The sequence below is a fragment of the Bactrocera tryoni genome, unplaced genomic scaffold (genome assembly GCF_016617805.1).
Source record: "Bactrocera tryoni isolate S06 unplaced genomic scaffold, CSIRO_BtryS06_freeze2 contig_14315, whole genome shotgun sequence".
In the NCBI taxonomy this organism is placed as follows: domain Eukaryota; kingdom Metazoa; phylum Arthropoda; class Insecta; order Diptera; family Tephritidae; genus Bactrocera; species Bactrocera tryoni.
Genome location: NW_024392098.1, coordinates 1 through 2,511, shown reverse-complemented (window position 1 = coordinate 2,511; position 2,511 = coordinate 1). Strand labels below are relative to the sequence as shown.

Sequence of the window (2,511 nt, the reverse complement as noted above, 5' to 3'; positions counted from 1 at the left end):
TGGAACAAAGATATTAATTGTAATTAGACCGGAATCAAGATCGCACGCGTTTTCTTTCTTTCGCTAATTTTCGTCACAGTATCGTGAGTTTAAGTGCAAGCAATTGGTTGAATTTTAATTTTAGTGAATTCACGTGTCCCGACTATTTTGTATCTCAAAAACTCTTGAGAAATTTCAAAGTGCACTAACCGATTGTCATAATAAACCATATGTGCTTATACCAAACCCATCGTTGTTTTTAATTAAACACAGTGGTGAATCTTTAAAGATGCTAATATTTCGATGGCATTCTTTAAGATATAACATACATTTTAATCATATTCCTTCGAGCCTGAAAGAAATTCACTATAGATAGACAGTCATAAATTGTGAAAAACAAATAGCACGGGGAGGTGACAAAAATAATGGGTCTAATTATGAAATACGCATCGAAATCGAATTCGTTGCGGAAAGTATTTTCGATCGAAAATGTTCATGCGATCATTGATACCGCCGATAATCTGCTTTACCATACCTTAAGTAAACTGTGTTATCAACAAATTTGACAAGTTTGAGAAATTAAATAAATTGTCTGATAATAGCCCTGACGACGAAATGACGTCGAGCATGAAGGTAACAGCTATAGAAGCGCTTAGAAATTAGAAAAGGCTTTATGAAGTACATAAGGAAACAAAAAAAAGAAGACCAAAATACTTCGTAAATCCATTTCTGGAATTTTATTTTATTTATCGTGTTTTTTATTATTTTAATTAAAAGTCTTAGTACTGACGCTATTAAGATAACTCAAAAGACTTCTTCACTTGTTGGCGTCTGTACAAGAAGTGACGCTTCTTTAAACTAAAAGGTTAGAATTCAGTTGAAACTGTAAATTTCCAAGAAGAATATAAAGAGAATGAAATGATAGAATAACTGACAAACAGTGCTGCCAGATGTGACACGTCTTGTCTGTGTGCCCACAACATCTTCACTTGTTGGCGTCTGTACAAGAAGTGACGCTTCTTTAAACTAAAAGCTTAGAATTCAGTTGAAACTGTAAATTTCCAAGAAGAATATAAAGAGAATGAAATAATAGAATAACTGACAAACAGTGCTGCCAGATGTGATACGTCTTGTCGGTGTGCTTACAGTACTCCCCCTCAAATCAAGTCTTGCTGGACTTTTTTAAGGTTGAGTTCCTTTACTAGATCCTAGTCCGGGTGCTTGGTGCAGTTAGGCTGGTTGATGTGTGTAGCGAATTCATTTGCTTGGTGAGAGTACGGCTGTGCGGCGTACTGTTGTCACTGGCCAATTGGTATGGTTAAGTGGTTGTTGTGCAGTTCTCGGTTAGGGCTATGACGGTTGCATAGGAGCCTACACGTGCGAGACTGGGTTAGGGTCTACAAGCGACCGATTGGATATTTGTGCAGTTCTCGGTTAGGGCTACGACGGTTGCATAGGAGCCTAAACGTGCGAGACTGAGTTGAGCGCCTTATCTCCGTAGGTTCCGATTTTGCTACCGTTTGCAGCTTGCAGTCGAAAAGAAGTTACTATTTTGAGTTTACGAAAAAGCGGAGTTGCCAAAATCCGTGCCATTGTTGACGAGGAAATTCGTACTCGATGTGCGGTCGTAAATGAATAGTTGGCGATGGGTTACCATTTTTGGTAGTGCGAAATGTACGGTGTTGAAGCGTAACGCGGCGGCCGGTTGGCACCCTGCGCGGGTGCTGATTGTGGCGTTGTGCACTTGATAGTGTTGCATGTAGCGTGGAGACGGCGACTTATGTAAAGTGCGTTGAGCCGAATTCACTGCAGATGAAGCCATACATTGTGGACTCTAAATGATGTCGATCATATGTACCGTTGACAAGTGCTGCAGTGTTTGTAGCGTCATTTTTGGTTGTGCGTGTTGCATGATGACGGCTTGTAGTGCCTGCGACAATTGATATGTGGTCGGAGGTTTTGATATTGGTTGATGATGAGGTCAGACATTGGGTAGTTCGTACATCAGGATATGGAGGAACTGTTGCTAGCAAGATAATGACGATGATTGCTGTTGGTAGATAAGCGGTACTGTACTTATGTGCGCTGCTCCAGCGACAGGTCCTGTTGAAAAGATAGTGATTTAAGTTTAATATAGGTGATGTTGAAATACACAAATACTGCACTTGTACCGTCCGTTGTTGCTGTTACTGCGCTGTTGCTGTTGCACCTGCGATTGCAGTTGCATTAGTACGTGCTGATTTTGCTGTTGTTGTTGTTGTTGTTGATGGTTGTGGCCATGTTGTTGCGCTATACCAGCCGAATGCGCCGATATACCGGTGGTGCTGGCAATCAACTTGGGCTGATACAAATTGCTGGCGCTAATTTAGTAGGTTGTGGTACCATCGCCAGCGGCTGGCGCCTGGGTGATGGCTAGCGCTTCGATGATGACCGGGGAGAGGCCCGTAAGATCGGTGCTGGACGCCCATTGGATATCTTGTCCGCCGCCGAGGCCGTAGGCGTACAGGTGGCGTATTGCGTTGGCCGTTTACG

The 2,511-nt window shown here is 42.1% G+C and overlaps 1 protein-coding gene across 1 annotated transcript; it reads right to left on the bottom strand.

Moving 5' to 3' along the window:
- Window positions 1-1,028: 1,028 nt before the first annotated feature.
- LOC120779298 lies at window positions 1,029-2,498 on the bottom strand. The gene is made up of 2 exons (XM_040111511.1): window positions 2,151-2,498; window positions 1,029-2,082 (listed from the first exon to the last, which is right to left on the bottom strand). Exons 1-2 carry the CDS (start codon window positions 2,204-2,206, stop codon window positions 1,758-1,760), a joined length of 381 nt encoding a protein of 126 aa, XP_039967445.1. The 5' UTR covers window positions 2,207-2,498; the 3' UTR covers window positions 1,029-1,757.
- Between the last annotated feature and the right edge of the window lie 13 nt (window positions 2,499-2,511).

Excerpts from the sequence above, each read along its gene's own strand:
- LOC120779298 (XM_040111511.1), bottom strand. The coding sequence starts at position 2,206 with ATGCAACTGCAATCGCAGGTGCAACAGCAACAGCGCAGTAACAGCAAC. Across the intron at positions 2,083-2,150 it reads AGTAACAGCAACAACGGACG|GACCTGTCGCTGGAGCAGCG; the intron begins GTACAAGTGCAG and ends TCTTTTCAACAG.